The 15,618-nt window shown below is 48.2% G+C and overlaps 4 protein-coding genes across 4 annotated transcripts; all 4 read left to right on the top strand.

Annotated features, from left to right (window-relative positions):
* Positions 1–1,124: 1,124 nt before the first annotated feature.
* On the top strand, positions 1,125–4,285 carry JR316_0001286 (Protein BNI4; the record flags this gene model as incomplete). Its single annotated transcript, XM_047887096.1, has 3 exons — positions 1,125–2,901; positions 2,922–4,176; positions 4,267–4,285. The coding sequence occupies 3 exons, from the start codon at positions 1,125–1,127 to the stop codon at positions 4,283–4,285; spliced, it is 3,051 nt and encodes a 1,016-aa protein (XP_047754842.1).
* A 2,889-nt stretch (positions 4,286–7,174) lies between these two features.
* JR316_0001287 (uncharacterized protein) lies at positions 7,175–9,337 on the top strand (the record flags this gene model as incomplete). Its single annotated transcript, XM_047887097.1, has 4 exons — positions 7,175–8,092; positions 8,148–8,483; positions 8,544–9,073; positions 9,136–9,337. The coding sequence occupies 4 exons, from the start codon at positions 7,175–7,177 to the stop codon at positions 9,335–9,337; spliced, it is 1,986 nt and encodes a 661-aa protein (XP_047754843.1).
* A 402-nt stretch (positions 9,338–9,739) lies between these two features.
* JR316_0001288 (uncharacterized protein) lies at positions 9,740–11,884 on the top strand (the record flags this gene model as incomplete). Its single annotated transcript, XM_047887098.1, has 4 exons — positions 9,740–10,639; positions 10,695–11,030; positions 11,091–11,620; positions 11,683–11,884. 4 exons carry the CDS (start codon positions 9,740–9,742, stop codon positions 11,882–11,884), a joined length of 1,968 nt encoding a protein of 655 aa, XP_047754844.1.
* Positions 11,885–14,461: 2,577 nt separating this feature from the next.
* JR316_0001289 (uncharacterized protein) lies at positions 14,462–15,502 on the top strand (the record flags this gene model as incomplete). Its single annotated transcript, XM_047887099.1, has 1 exon — positions 14,462–15,502. One exon carries the CDS (start codon positions 14,462–14,464, stop codon positions 15,500–15,502), a length of 1,041 nt encoding a protein of 346 aa, XP_047754845.1.
* Positions 15,503–15,618: the final 116 nt, after the last annotated feature.

The following is a 15,618-nucleotide window of genomic DNA, read 5'->3' on the forward strand; positions in this document are numbered from 1 at the left end:
ACATGAGCTCGAGATATTCAAGTTCCAGAATGCACAGTCCAGCAGGGACACTGATACTGGTGTTCTTTCGGATTTCTGAATCCGATTTCAAGCATCCAGATTCCAGAATCCAAAATGCAAAGGAAAGCAAAAGCGCATTCATCATGATCTTCCAACTTCCAACTTCCATCTATCTTCCATCTATCTTCTATCTTCCATCTTCTTCAGAATATCTTCCGTAAAAGTGAAGTTAACGGACCCATTCATTATCGTTAACATATACTCGATGGAAAAAACTGACTGACTAGCTAACGGTCTGGTACGATGAAATCGATATTCATGTTCAGTCACCAAAGTCAAAGTCAAAGTCAAAGACAAAGTCAAATAGAGACTGCATTTAACGACGTCCGTAGTAGCACTCACAACAAAGTCCCAATCAGCGTCAGAGCGATGTCGACTTTGAATGTTAACTTGCATACAAGCCCGAGTCAAGTCCAATTAAGCAAAGAAGGCAGGATCCGAGCTCTTCCACCATGATACATCACGTACGGGTACGGGACTGAGGCTGGTATACATATCTCTGCTTGAATAAGTTGTCAAGTTTTCAGAGGGCCGGAATCGTTGATTATACTCATGCTCCTGAGACGAGATGGAATCCCAAACTGTCGCCCCTCAGCTGAGCGGGAACCAAGAGAACACCGTCATCACCAATGATCAAGATAACGCAAAGTACGCGGCCGGCTACGCAGTAACGTAGTAAATCTCGGCGAACCATAAGAGCCTGTAACAAAAACAAGGGACGGGACGGACAAGGAGGTTTCATGAACAGCGAAGTTTATGTTTTGTCCTCGTAAAGACAGCACGGTACCGCGAAGCTCCAATGCTGTTGAATGCCTGTGAGTAGATTCCCATGGCATGAGATGAGATGATACGATATCGCATTGTAATAGCTGATGTGAAGATGGGGGTGTTCCCAGTTATTTGTCAATCGACAGGAAGAAAGAGTATGGATTGAACTTGTGAGTGATGGTAGAATTAAAAATAAAGGGAGTGGTAACTAGAGGAGACGGAAAAGGAGATCGATGTTGTGCACGTGTGATTATGTACTGATTGCAACAGATTTGGCGGTTGGTAGAGTGAGTGTAATGGCCGCTTTGGCTGAACCAGCGATGGACAACACTCGCCAGCGCACCGACCAGCAGCAGCAGCAGCAACAACAACACCAACATCTGCAGCAGCAACAACAACAACTCCACCAGCAGATGCTCCAGCAGCAGTACCCATACACGGTGCAGCAACAACCGCAGGGGACATGGACACCAAACATCACTGCTACGCCCTTCTACCCCTCCTTCTACCAAAATCAGCAGGCATTTGACCAGCAGCTCGCAGCCCAGTGGGCCTACCAGCAGATGATGTTCAGTGCCCAGCATGGCTTTCCCCAGCCTGCATTCAACCCATTCCCCAGCGGCACCCCGCCTCCCAGGCAGGACCAGCAGCTGCCTCCTCACCCGTACCGCCGCCCCAATCGTTCCCAGCAACAACAACAGCAGCCCCTCCCGCCGTACGCCCGCCCCGACGCATCCAGCTCATCATCGTCCCTCAACTCCTCCTCCAGCCATCACCACCACCACCCCCGCCAGCGCACCAACAGCACCCAAAGCTCAGCCAGCGCACACCGCCCCGCCTCCCTCCGCTCTGCCTCGGGCGCATCTTCCCGCTCAACCTCTTCCGCCCCAGCCCAGCCATCGCGCCAGCCCCTCCAGCTGCCCCGCACCGGCTCATCCTCCTCCTCCACTGCCTCCTCTTCCTCCGCGCCCTCCACCAGCACCACCCAACCCACCTCCCCAACAACCGTCGCCTCCTCCTCCTCCACCGCCACCTCACCCACCGCATCCGGGAGCCTGCCGCGCCTCACACGCCCCTCGCCCCTCTCCCAGGGCAGCAGCTACAGCGCCGCGGAGAAGCGCAGATCCCGGGACGACAGCGACATCGCCGCGCTCATCCACGAGCAGACGCCCACCGCCGCCATCGTGCGCAGCGGCGGGCTCAAAGGCCGCCTCCGCCGCGCGCTCTCCTTCAACGCCGCACAAGCACTCAAAGAGGAAGAAGACGCTGCGCATCCGACTGTGTATGAGGAGGACGAGGAGGAGGATGATGTGTCTATTAAAGCTTCTCAGGTCAACGGCAAGCTCAAGGCTAAATCCACCATTGCGCCCCAGTCTACTACTACTACTGCTGGTACTGCTACTACTACTGCTAAACCACTGGCTCCGCGGGGTAAAACACCAGAGGACGAGGCTGGGCCGTCCACTGCCACCCCGGTGCCGGTGAAGAAAAAGGGGCGCGCGGCGTCACTCTTCAACTCGCGCTTGAACGCGAGCACAGACAACATCTCGCTCTCGTCCACCGTCAGCTCCGCGAGCGTCATGATCCGCAAGCTCGGGGCGATGGGCAAGCTCGCCCGACGCAACTCGCTCGCTGGGATCACCTCCCTCTTTAAAGATAAAGATAAGGATAAAGATAGAGACGGCGAGGGGAAAGACAAAAAGGGGAAAAAGGCAGCAAAGGACGCGAAGAAGACGGCCAAGGGCCAGGCGAGCGAGGCGAGCGTGTCGCATGTTACCGCTGAGCTCGATCGGATGGGCGCAGGGGGCGATTGGAGTGTGGGCGCGGAGATGAACGGGCTGTCGCCTGCTGCGAAGCTCGCAAGGCAGCACACGCTCAAGTCGAATGCGGAGGCGGCTGCGAAGGCGAAAGAGGCCGCTGCGGCGAAGGAGGCCGCGGAGAAGGAAAAGGAGAAGGAGGCTGCTGCGACGGCGGCGGCGGCGGGGAGGGGGCAGGTGTTTGCGAATGGCGCGGGGGTGGGGCCCCGGGGGCGGGGGTGCCGGCGTGGGATCGGAATACGGCGACGAGGCACGGGTCGGTGTCGCCTGTCAAAGGCGGGATGGGCGTGCACAGGATCAACGAGGACGGCACGCGCACGCTCGTAGAGTCCGACGACGAGAGCGACGACGGGCATTATCCCCAGCAGCAGCAGCAACAACAGCCATACCACCACCAACAACAACAGCAGCAGCAGCAACAAAATTACAACGCGGACGGATGGGACGACGATGAAGAATGGGACGTCGATGGCGACGGGGACGGGGACGAGCACGACGGCGATGATGGGGACGAGGACGTCACGATCCGCATGAGCGCCGAGCAGCAACAACACTCTCAACGCACGAGCGCAGACTCCAACACAAGCGACATGGAGCCGTGGGCCGTCGACATCCGGCGGAGCATCGAAAAGGCGCGGCAGCCCGCCAAAGGCATCCTCAAGCGCGCGGAGAGCTACGACCAGCAGGCGTACCTCGTCCAGGACCCACACGCGCATGGATTTGGGCATGGACACGGGCATGGACATGGACATGGGTTTGGGCAGATGCGCGCGAGATCGAACTCGTACAACGCCCCTGGGACGGGGACGGCGCAGGAGAGTGGGCCGGGCCCGCTTGCGCGCATGCCGAGTCCGGATCCTGATCATATTGACGGGCTGCATCGGCACGGGTCGCATTCGTCTGTGCATAAACATCGAGAGCGCGAGCGGGAGAGGGAAAAGGAGCAGGCGCCGTGGTTGCCGCCGCTTTCGTTTGACGGCGAGTCGTCGTCGCCTCTGTCCAGCACGTTCCTTGGAAGCACGGGCACGTCGAAAGAGCTGCCTGCTACACCCACGTTCGACTCGCCTTCCTCATCATCATCATCATCACCATCTATAATCGCACCACAGCCCATTCACGCTTCCATACCCAACGCCAACCCCACGCCAACGATAACAGCTAACCGCGCATCCGCAATCTACCAACACCCCTCGCTCAACTCCTCCGCACCAGCACTAACAACCCACCCCTCCCCCTCTCCCTCCCCCTCCTCCTCCCCAACCTCTTCCCACCCCCACCCCCACCCATCCCACCCCCACCCACCAACTCTAACTCTAGCGCACCGCGCCGCCACCGCCCCCGCCCCCACCAAGCGCCTGACATTCGCCACGAATCTCTCAGTGTACGACACCTTCTCGGCATCGGTGTACGATAGGAGAAGCGAGCCTGCGACGTGGAGCCGGCTTACGCCTGCGCTTGCGCAGCGGATTAAGGAGGAGCTGAATTCGTATAAGATGGAGGAGATGGAGGTGCATGCTGCTAGTCGGATTCAGTGCGTTTTTTTGTTTTTTTTTGTTTCTCTATCTTTTTTTTTTTTTTTTTTTGGTTTGAGATTTGACGTTGAGCTAATCATATCCTCTAGCACACAATTTTTTGTCTGAAAGCGTTAAAACACTACCACGCCTTCTTCATCGTTCTATCTCATCTAGGTTGGCTCGCTGCGCGCCTTGTTTTTTTTTTTTTTTTTTTTTGAGGATATTAACGATCTGATCTATCACGCTCCGCTCTGGCTCCCGCTGCACTCCACGAAACGTCGTCGTCCTCAGTCTTGGCCTCTGCAGTACCAACACCAACACCAACACCGATACCACATGCATTCCCTTTCCCTTTTCTTTACGTTTTTTCTTTTACTTTTTTGGACGAAAATGCACCTTTTTATATGTTTCTTTTCATCTCTTTTCCTGTTTCTTTTTTATCTCTTTTCTGTTTCTTTCTTTTTTTCTTTTTTCGAGCTGAGTTGAGGGTTGCGTTGAGGGTTGCGTTAGGGGTTGAGGGTTGAGTTGAGTTGAGAGTTGAGTTAGGGGTTGGGGGTTTCGAAGGCAGGTTTGAGGTTTAGAGGTCAGGTTGCGTTGAGAGTTAGGGGTTGAGTTGAGGGTTGCATTGCGTTGGGGGTTGAGGGTTTCGAGGGCAGGTTTGAGGGTTGCGTTGCGTTGAGGGCTGAGTTGAGAGTTAGGGGTTGGGGGTTGGGGGTTGAGATCGGAGAGTTAGGGCTTGATGGTTGCGTTGAGAGTTGAGAGTTGCGCTGGAGGTTGACGCGTTGACGTTCGAGTTGACGTTCGAGTTTTCATGATCATCGTCGAGTTTTTATTCACCGAGTTTCCGAGTTTGCGAGTGTCGAGTTGCGAGTGTCGAGTGTCGAGTGTCGAGGTACCATCGTCGTTGTCGGGCCATACCATCGTCATTGTCGGGCCATACCACCACCACTTTACCACCCAGCGCCGACTACCGACCACCCGCCATTACCATATCATACCAAGTACCCACCCCTTTTTTGGATCATTTTACCCGTATGCGATGTTGATGTTGATGCGTCACTTTTTCTTTTTATTTTTATTTTCTCTTTTCTTGTCTTTTCTTGACTTTTTTTTTGGTCTCTTTTCTTTTTCTTCTGTCTCTTTCCTCATTTTCTATCTTCGATATTTCCTATTTTTCCTATTTTCCAAGTGACTCCCTACTTTTCTAACTTTCTACTCTCTATTTTTCTATTCCCTACCCCCTATTCCCTATTCCCTATTTTCTATTTTTCTATACGTGCTCCTCACCTCCAAAATTCTGACCCCTTCTTTTTTTATTTTATTCCTATGCCCTTTCTTCGAACGTGGAACTCCGAACTTGAACTTCGAACTTGGAACTTCGAAGCACGCCCCGCACGCACACGCACACGCACACGCACATCCCATTCGCAATACATACCTACAACACCACACACACCACACACACACAACACCGTACAACGCATACATACACACATACACCTCATACACCTCATACACACACATATACACATACATACACCTCATACACCTCATACACACATACATACAACTCTTACAACTCTTTACATGCATACACACCTATTTGACATTTGACTTACGTCCATGATATCCCTTCTTTATATCCCAATTTTTCTTTTTTTGTTTCGTCTTCGTTTCTTTGGTTCTTCGTTTCTTTGTTGCGTTTTTTCTCGTTTCGTTTCGTTTAGTTTCGTTTAGTTTAGTTTCTTCGTCTTCGTTTCGTTTCGTTTGGGTTTCGGTTTATGATTGACAATTTATAATTTGGTTGACCAACGATCCACCTTTCACATTCCACATTTCACATTACACGTTTCACGTTTCACGTTTTTATCCTTCCTTCCTTCCTTTTTTTTTCTAAAATTTCGAAACTACCTTCAAAATTCCTAGCCCCCAAAAACTCGACTCGACAAACTCGAAAACTCGACTCGAAAAATCGAAACTTCTACCCCAACTCGAAAACTTGCACACCTTGCTCTTGACCATCGCCTTCGAAACTCGCCTTCGAAACTCGCCCTCACCCTCACCCTCACCCTCGCCCTCACCCTCGCCTTCACCCTTACCCATCTCCTCTCCCTCACCCTCACCCTCACCCCCACCCTCGCCCCACCCCCCCTCCCCCCCAAAAAAATTGAAATGACTATCACTACCCCTTTTTTATAACAAAAATGCAATCTAATGTAATGGTTTTCTTTTTTCTTCTTCTCTATCTCACTCTACGTCTCTACGTCTCTCTTGACCTTGACCTTGCCGATTATGTTTATATGTTCGTTGATCGTGTTCGTTGATTGTGTTCGTTGATCGTTCTTGTTCGATGTTCGTTGTTCGATGTTCGATGTATCAGAATCGGATCGACTGGTTTGTGGTCCGTCTCCGTCTCCGTCACGGTGTCTGGGATTCTAGCGACAGAGCAGCATATGTGCGCAAGACCTCAAGGCCTCAACCTCAACCTCAACCTCCCCGTCCCCGTCCCCCCGTTCTTTCTTTCTTTATTTTTGGGTCCGCCTGCATATATATATATAGATACATACACACAGATACACATACACATACGCATACACACATATACATCCGCATATACAGACATTCATACGTACATAGGGACCTTCATCCGTCAACCGTCTGCCTTTCTTCCTTTCCTTGCTTGTTTCCTTCCTTCCCTTCCATCTACCAGCTTGTTTCCTTTTTCCTTCTACTCGACTCTCAGAACAATCAGTCTAAATATTATTCACTTCTGATCTGACTCTCTCGCTTGTTCATGGACAAAGCTTGTATTAATTTAGCATTTCAGTTTGTGAGCTTTGAGCAAAACGCTTTCAGCTTTCAATTCGCTGCCCGGAGTTATAAGAGCGGCATGACAGTGAGAACAAACAACAAGGTCAGATGATCGTTTATCAATGAAACGGCTCCGTCATGCGGGGTTGATCCTGTCTGCTAGGACCAACGGTGACCTTCCCTTTTCCCTTTTCTCCACCTCAAATGCCTCCCGAAGCAGAAGCAGAAGTACCAGTATCGTTTCAGCGCACTCTCAACAACGTCCTCAACGCCAACTACAACCCTAAAACGACGCAATATCAGCGGGGCAAACGACCCGAGGATCACCCCATTCAATCGCCTTTGCGATTCTACGATCGACATATCTCTCCCAGCGAATCTTTGCGCAGCATCGTACCACTGCCTTCTATTCCGCATCTTCTATCCGAAATATGTGATACCGCTATCGAGGAATTCAAAGCGAAAGGCTACAATTTCCCTCCCAACGTCCACGCCTTGGATATACCTGCGATTGAATTCACCGACTCTGCTAGTGTCAGACTGCATTATCTAACGTACATAGGGTCGCTTTGCATTGCGTATCTTTCCAAGCTATGTGTCCATCCTGATACCGAGTCCTGGCAAACCGTCTTTACCTTTATCCAATTTTTGGAGACTGATACATTCTATGCGTCTAAAGCGTATCTAACGGTGACTCTGGATGCAGAGGCAAGGGCAGTCAGACTGCACGACGAAATTAAAGGGAAGCTGTCGCAACCTACTCTCGAGAATCTAACAGCACTTTTATTCAAGATGCCCAAGATGGCTGCTTGGCACACGTTTCCTATGCTCGAGACTTTTACAACAATTTTTCATAATGTGACCAAGCACGTCAGCTCTCTTAGCTGGCCGATATCACGGACCACTGGATACCGTTTCACGGCTCGAACGATTCCACCTCCCGATTCAAAGATATTGGGCAATAGGCTACCTGTTCCCCGTGCGTATCACAAAGCAAGATTAGAACCAGGCGAGTCGGGTTCAAATAGAAAACGGGTCGAAAAATACAGCAAAACTATCACCGTCCCTTATCCTACGCAGCGCAAGCAATATCGCCCTGACTTGCGGACTTATCTACAACATGTGAGTGTCTTTAATTAGCTGCGATAAGTTGAGTGCTGCTGACGTCGCGTGAAAGGTCTGGGCTGATGCTGCAATGCACGATATAACATTTATCGTCCTGCACTGTGGCCGTTATGAACGCATCGGTATTCGACATAGGGCATCCCAGACCCTGTATTTATCAGACGTAATTGATACAGTCAATATTAAAGACCCTCACTATCGGAAGATTCACATTGGCCTCTACATTGCCACATTGCAAGACGCGTTGGAGCGTATGAAACTAAAGAATACTGGCGACGACAAGGTGGATACCAAGGGCAAAAAGCGTTTCTCGGTCAACGTGGATGATTCAGAGTCCTCTCGCCCAAAGAAACGACGCAGAGCATCCTCTTCTACTCCATCGTCTAATGTACGTGATTCCATAAATTATTCTTCCAGTAATAACTTTGTCCGCTCACTGATGATTTAGATTGGCAAGTACCTCATCGATCGTAAACTGGCCCTTGTTAGCTTGGATTATGGCCCCTTCTCATCTTCCGTGCCCTCTTCATTCGTACGCATCGGGGAATCATGCAAGCGTACACATTCCCGGGAGGCTACAGACTGGGTCAAGGACCCAACAAAGCAGCGAAAGTATGCTGCACACGAATATTTTACCCTGACATTATTGGCGCCTTTGGGTGATGGTTCGGTCGGTGTCTCTCATCCTGCGCAGGCAGAAGTAATACTGGAATCCGGAGAAGTCATCACAGAAACACTTGTTCTCAAGCTGGCTTTCAATGAAAAAACACAGAAGAGGATGAGACATGAATTTGATATTTATTGTCGAATGTCACGCACGGGCATCGAAGGGATTGTGGATGTGCATGGGCTATTTTTTGATGCGGAATCGAACACGCTAGGTCTTCTCATGGCTCATGGCGGCGAAACGCTTCGCAACCGAGATTTTGCGCGGACGGGGATATATGGCGAGAAGATCAATGGCACAGCCGCAGAAAAGTATGTGAAGCCTTCATCTTACACGCCTTTATGAATTGCTGACATTACAGTCGCATGGTTAGGAAGGCATTTGAGGATATTATCAGAAATATTCACGAGGCAGACATCAGCCATCATGACATCAGGCCTGAGAATATGACCATTCGTTCAGACGGCAAGGCCTTTCTCATAGACTTTGATAGTGCTCTTTATCATTCTCCCTTCCGGTCTTTGGATGAGCAGTTGGAAAATCTGGATGATATCTTTCATAAACCACTCTTGTGAGTAATATTTTTGTCGACTTGGTTACCCACTGTGTTTGTAGTATCTACCTCGCATTCATGATATTTATGTTAATATTTATTCATACCAATGCACAACGCCCGAATTAACTTGTATAACCATTGGTGGCACTGACAAAAGCGGCGAAGAAAGCGGAGAAAAAATCATTCAAACGAGCCATAAGTTTTAGAAAAAAGCCAGAACCGGATTCACAGTCTAGTGATATCGTAGAATTAAATGATTAGTAGAGGATTTACAAAACAACTATCGAAACATATCCTTGTCTGCGAAGTAGAGTGAGCACTGCCACCTGACTGTGAGAACAAATTAAACAATAAGGTCAGATGATCGTTTATGCCCCTAGTACGCTACTAACTCCTTTGTTTTACTCAACTCTGACTTCATATGCTGCATGAGACAGAAGTATCATTTCAGCGCACTCTCGACAAAGTTCTCAACGCCAACTACAATGTTGAAATGACACAGATTCAAGAGGAACGTCCCGATCATCCCATTCGATTGCCTTTCGAGTTCTATGATCGACATATATGTCCCAACGAATCTTTGTGCAACATTGTACCACTGCCTTCTATTCCGCATATTCTAGCCAACGTATGTGATACTGCTATCGAAGAGTTTAAGGCGAAAGGTCACAAATTTCCTCCCAACATCCATGTCTTGGATATACCTGCAATTGAATTCACTGACTCTGCTAGTGTCGGAGTGCATTATCTATGGCACATAGGGTCGCTGTGCATTGCATATCTTTCAAAACTATATTTCCATCCTCATACCGAATCCTGGAGATCCGTCTTCACTTTTAATCGCCATTTCGACACCGATACATTCTTTGCATCCAAATTATATCTAACGGTGACTCTGGATGCAGAGGCAAGGGCAGTCAGACTGCACGACGAAATCAAAGGGAAGCTATCACAATCAACTCTTGATACTCTGAACGCACTCTTATTCAATATGCCCAAGATGGCTGCTTGGCACATGTTTCCTATGCTCGACACTTTTACGACGATATTTCATAATGTGCCCAAGCGTGTCAGTTCGCTGAGTTGGCCAATATCACGGACCGCTGGATACCGCTTCATAGCACGAACATTTCCACCGCCCGATTCGAAGATTTTGACTAATATGCTACCTGTTCCCAGTGCATATCGCAAAGCGAGAGTGGAATCAGGCGAGCCAACTTCATCCAGAAAACGAGTCGAGAAGTATAGCAAAACTATCACCGTACCTTATACGACACAACGCAAACAATATCGCCCTGACTTGCGGACTTATCTACAACATGTGAGTGTCTTTAATTAGCTGCGATAAGTTGAGTGCTGCTGACGTCGCGTGAAAGGCCTGGGCTGATGCTGCAATGCACGATATAACATTTATCGTGCTGCACTGTGGCCGTTACGAACGCATTGGTATCCGACATAGGGCGTCCCAGACCCTGTATTTATCAGAGGTAATTGATACAGTCAATATCAAAGACCCTCACTATCGGAAGATTCACATTGGCCTCTACATTGCCACATTGCAAGACGCGTTGGAGCGTATGAAACTAAAGAATACTGGCGACGACAAGGTGGATACCAAGGGCAAAAAGCGTTTCTCGGTCAACGTGGATGATTCAGAGTCCTCTCGCCCAAAGAAACGACGCAGAGCATCCTCTTCTACTCCATCGACCGATGTACGTGACTCCATAAATTATTCTTCCATTAATAACTTTGTTCGCTCACTGATGATTTAGATTGGCAAGTACCTCATCGATCGTAAACTTGCCCTTGTTAGCTTGGATTATGGCCCCTTCTCATCTTCCGTGCCCTCTTCATTTGTACGCATTGGGGAATCATGCAGGCGTAAACATTCCCGGGAGGCTACAGACTGGGTCAAGGACCCAACAAAGCAGCGAAAGTTTTCTGCACACGAATATTTTACCCTAACCTTATTGGAGCCTTTGGGTGATGGTTCAGTCGGTGTCTCTCATCCTGCGCAGGCAGAGGTAAAACTGGAGTCCGGAGAAGTCATCACAGAAACACTTGTTCTGAAGCTGGCTTTCAATGAAAAAACACAGAAGAGGATGAGACATGAATTTGATATCTATTGTCGTATGTCACGCGCGGGCATCGAAGGGATTGTGGATGTGCATGGCCTATTTTTTGATGCGGAATCCAACACATTAGGTCTTCTCATGGCTGATGGAGGCGAAACGCTTCGCAACCGAGATATTGCGCGGACGGGAATATATGGCGAGAAGATCAGTGGCACAGCCGCAGAAAAGTATGTGAAGCCTTCATCCTACGCGCCTTTATACATTACTGACATTACATTCGCGTGGTTAGGAAGGCATTCGAGGATATTATCAGAAGTATTAATGAGGCAGATATCAGCCATCATGATATCAGGCCTGAGAATATGACCATTCGTTCAGATGGCAAGGCCTTTCTCATAGATTTTGATAGTGCCCTTTATTATTCTCCCTTCCGGTCTTTGGAGGAGCAGTTGGAAAATTTAGATGATATCTTTCATAAACCACTCTTGTGAGTAGTATTTCATTGACTTATTTGACAGCCAGCGTGTTTGTAGTACCTACCTTGCATCCTTGGTATTTATGATGCACAACACCCAAATTCACTTGTAGTCTGTCAGGTTTGTGTGATTACGTGCTTTGATCTTGTGTAGCGCGTCCTTTGATTATTATCTTCTTAGCATCTTTCTTTCCTTAGGCCACATTCGGTAACCCTGTTAGACTTGGAGTCGGTTAGGTTAGGTCAGGGGGCACCCAGCGCAACGACCCGTAAAATCAACCTACCCCCTCGGGTCGTGAGAATCTAGTCATGTGCTCCGTCATATGGTAGCCTCAGGTAGCCCAAGTGAATTGTTATCAAGTCGTGCAACTACTACATCATAGCTTTACGCTTTTCTCCTCTTTGCACGCCCAGACGAGCTCATTGTATACGATCTGGCACGCTTATCTACGGCTTCTGTACCTAGTTCAAACTCATGAATGGCTTCCTCGAGACCACCACTGCTTGGTATATCATATTCCACCCTGTATTCTGTTGTAGCTTGTTTGACCTTGCTATTCTCTGTAACAATTGCAGTTGAACTGGATACAATTTCAAGATAAAAAAGTCTAGAAACGACAGAACGCGAGAATGATGTTCTAAATCTAAGTACTCTTTAGCCGTGGGAACGAGGCCGGGCAGTGACACACGACGGAGCATGACTATATTCTCACGACCCGAGGGGGTAGGTTGATTTTACGGGTCGTTGCGGTGGGTGCCCCCTGGGTTAGGTTTTCCCCCGCCAAGCCGAGCCAAGTCGGTTACCTCTGGTTACGTCTGTCACGCTATGTCACTTCTTGGCAGGCAAAAACCAGAAAGTCGGATCGACTGGGTCACAGGTCCAACATGGACCGTGGCCCAGACTTGGACTTGGACTTCGGGGCTTGACCGAGATAAAATCTCACCGTGGCCCACATATGGCCTTTGTGTAAACCTCCAGTGGACTAGATATGTTCCACATATATTCCTGTTGTTGTACCATGAGTGACAAACATGGAGCTTAAGGGGAACCTGTGGGATGAGTCACCTGATTGGATCAAACTCGAAAACTCAGCCGAAACTCAGCTTGAACTTGGAATATTTGCGGCATATTGAGACTCATTCAACTGCTTTTAACATCATTTGTGGTGGTGCATTGCTCAAAAAGATTTAAATGGTTCTCTATCACCAGAAGAATTATTGTTTAGATATTTATGAATATTGACCAAATCTCTAGTGCTTTAAACAATATTAGGGCTCTTCAGAATGATCAATGTTATATCAAATTTATATAGGGAGTTACTTGGATTACTTAGAAAATTAATGCCATAGTACCATGCTAGTTTATAATGAGTTAGAGAAGCTACTTAATCCAATTTTTTAAATTCAGTGGTAATTTACTGGTTATTTATCAGATTCTGTCAGCTGTGGCACAAACACAATGGCAATGACGGGCAAAGGTAACACTAAAATAACACCTACGATGGACCTTGCCTTGGACCTTGGGAAAATCTGACAAATATTCCCAGATTCATGTGAGGGCCAAGTCCAGGTCCAGGTCCAGGTCCATTTGGCCCTCGCTCCCAGTCGATCCGACGCTCTCGCAAAAACGTGACAAATCGTGACCAAACCTAACCTAACCTAACCGACTTTAACAGGGTTACCGAATGGGGCCTTATATCTGTTATTTTTTTTGTGTGAAGCTGGAGAACACCCCTCCCTCAATACTCCCGCCTTATATTCTCTTTTTGTGTGTGCTTTCTCCGATGATCAGTGCGTCTTCGTTCCTATTGGACGTTGGATTACTATATATGGCAATGGCGTTCTTTGTCGCTTTTCACTTTTTTTAGAAAGGCCTGATCGCAGCGTGGAATTGCGGCGCGTTTTTTCTCTACCCCACCAACATCACCTCCGAACCAAAATACCTGGCGACGCTATGAGGACGTTGTTCCGGATCTTGTACTGTGCCCTCCCATCTTACCTTATACTTCCTTCCAGAGTTCCTTCTGTCCCACATTATTCCTTTATCCAGTAGCCTCAAAGCTCAAAGTTGGCATAAAGACATTCACACGGTTTGAACTCTGATGATCCTATTGTGTTACCCTAATTACACGGCTCATCACAGCTTAATTGTGTTTACAGGTGACTTTGACATGTTCCTCATGACTCGGTAGTAGGGTGTAGAACAAGAGAAATACAATGAGATGTGATGACAGCGTGAGTGTCATCGTACAACGAGTACGTGCTTATTATGATTTTTTTGTTGCTAACACCCACTTGAACAAAAAGTAGCAGGGGTACACCCGTACATTGACATTTGCGGCTCATGGTCTTCTATTGGTGGGTAAACGTAAATGTCTTTGTCCTAAGCTTCTGCAATGTCATAAATGCCTTGACAACATTGGGAGCGTGGTAACAACTCTGTTGCAATCATCGAACTCACTGTAGCCGTTTTATCATTTATGGCGTTCAGACGAGCTTTGCTCTACTTGTTCAAAGACTATAAGATGGCACTGCGAAATAGAACCAGCTCCCCAGATTCAAATTGTTCAACACTCACTCACTTCTGTCTCCAATGCATACAAAACAATCCCAAGGGGGCTCGATGCTAGACGATAAAGGACGTACTCTAAAAAGGTCTTATAGTGATGCAAACTCTTCCTTCTCAGAAACAAGCTCTACTGGGACCAAACCCCAGCAAACCTCCGTCGTTGGTTCAGAATCTCGGCTCACAGATATCTCTCCTATGGCTTCGCTTGAATCGTTTTTGCAAAAGCCTTCACCTTTTTATAAAACGGCTCCTAACCACACACCTAGTGTCAAGACCAAACAGCCCCAACCATTTGATCTGCACCTGCACCCCCGTCTTCGCCTTAAGAAACTCGAAGTTCTTGAGCGCCTGCCAGACGTCTTGTCTCAGTACTGCGACAAAATCATTCAAGAGAGCTCTGATTATCTCTCATCGGCACCTCCTCTCCCGGGACCGAAGACTCTTCCCGATACTTTAGTTGACCCGATCGCAAACGAAGATAAGCTGGTTACCCAATACATTATAGACCATGAGGCACATTTGCGGGTCGCATCTGGACTCCTCTTCAAAAAGGGGTGGAAGAAAGTACTCAATATGGTCAAACCAGACCAGGATCGACACGAAGCCATTGCGGACGTTCTAACAACAATCAATAAACAGGTCAAAACCTCTTTGACTAGAGAGCAGATTTCGGATATCGAATTGATCCGCAAATACCTACTTGACGTTTTTGTTACCTTTGAATTCAAAAGTTTGGTGTGTGGCCCCCCGATTTTCCAAAGTTTGCGCCGCCTGGAGGGTGATTTTCCTTGGATGGCATGCGAAGAGAGGACAAATTCCAAAGATAGCTCTACCTCATGCGGACGACCTGGTCATCGTGTCGGCGGCTCGTTGATTACTACTGGCAGACTAACCACTCCTGATTCGGTTATCATCAAGAATCTCATTAATGAAGCCCAAAAACGCAACACAGGGTCTGCTAAGCGTCTTAAAGAAGACCTGGAACCACTTGCCCTGACCAACAAGAACAGTGTACTCTATCTCCTACAACAGGCGAGTAGATCTTTTTTTGTTAAGCTCACATAAATTTTGGCTAAACTTTTTGTTAGTTTTGGGCGCAGCTAGTAGCGGAGGACTGTTCTGTGGGCATTCTATCTATTGGAAACGAAGAATTTGTTGCCTTTCGGGATAGGGATACACAA

Source organism: Psilocybe cubensis, chromosome 1 (genome assembly GCF_017499595.1).
Source record: "Psilocybe cubensis strain MGC-MH-2018 chromosome 1, whole genome shotgun sequence".
NCBI classification, from domain to species: Eukaryota; Fungi; Basidiomycota; class Agaricomycetes; order Agaricales; family Agrocybaceae; genus Psilocybe; species Psilocybe cubensis.